The sequence below is a fragment of the Crocuta crocuta genome, unplaced genomic scaffold (genome assembly GCF_008692635.1).
Source record: "Crocuta crocuta isolate KB4526 unplaced genomic scaffold, BGI_CrCroc_1.0 scaffold334, whole genome shotgun sequence".
NCBI classification, from domain to species: Eukaryota; Metazoa; Chordata; class Mammalia; order Carnivora; family Hyaenidae; genus Crocuta; species Crocuta crocuta.
Window position 1 is genome coordinate 5,260,122 of NW_027533260.1, and position 535 is coordinate 5,260,656.

General features: G+C 68.4%; 1 protein-coding gene across 1 annotated transcript in view; it reads left to right on the plus strand.

The window, feature by feature from the left end:
* The window catches only part of NKPD1 (NTPase KAP family P-loop domain containing 1), a 9,167-nt gene extending 8,713 nt beyond the window's left edge, over positions 1-454 (plus strand). Inside the window, 2 exon segments of the mRNA XM_077747211.1 lie at positions 110-160; positions 440-454. Coding sequence (XP_077603337.1) covers positions 110-160; positions 440-454 — 66 coding nt within the window.
* Positions 455-535: the final 81 nt, after the last annotated feature.

Below are 535 nucleotides of genomic sequence, written 5' to 3' on the forward strand. Positions count from 1 at the left end.
GCTCCCAGCTCCCCCCACCCCAACCCCAGCCCCAGCCCGCACCCCTCCTGGGGCTGCTCTCTGAATCTCCACCACCGCTCACCGTCCCTCTGCCCGCTCCTGTGCCCAGGGCCAGCGGGGGGCCACCCCGCCACCACCCAGGACTCCCACCCTCTATGGGGTGAGCAGGGCCCAATAGGCCCTCTTGAAAAAAGGCATCCAGCCTGGCGGTGGATGTCCTCGGACACCTCCTCCTCCCATCCCCCCAGCCCAGAGCCTTTGAGTGCTGGACACAGAGAGAGAAGCGCTTTAGTCGGGGCGGGGAGGGCACCCCCTGCACTCCGTGTAGTGTTGCTGTGGGGGGCAGGGGTCCCCAGCAAGGTCCCCCACACCCCTGGTGGCCTGGGCCTCCGGAAGGCTGGGGGTGAAGGCGAGCAGATTCTCATGGCTCTGGCCTCAGCTCATCGAAGACTGACCGGGGGAAAAGGAACTTGGGGAGGAGAGATGGGGGGGCTGTCAGAGCCAGGGGCTCTGCCCCCAGCCCCCGAGCCCCCCG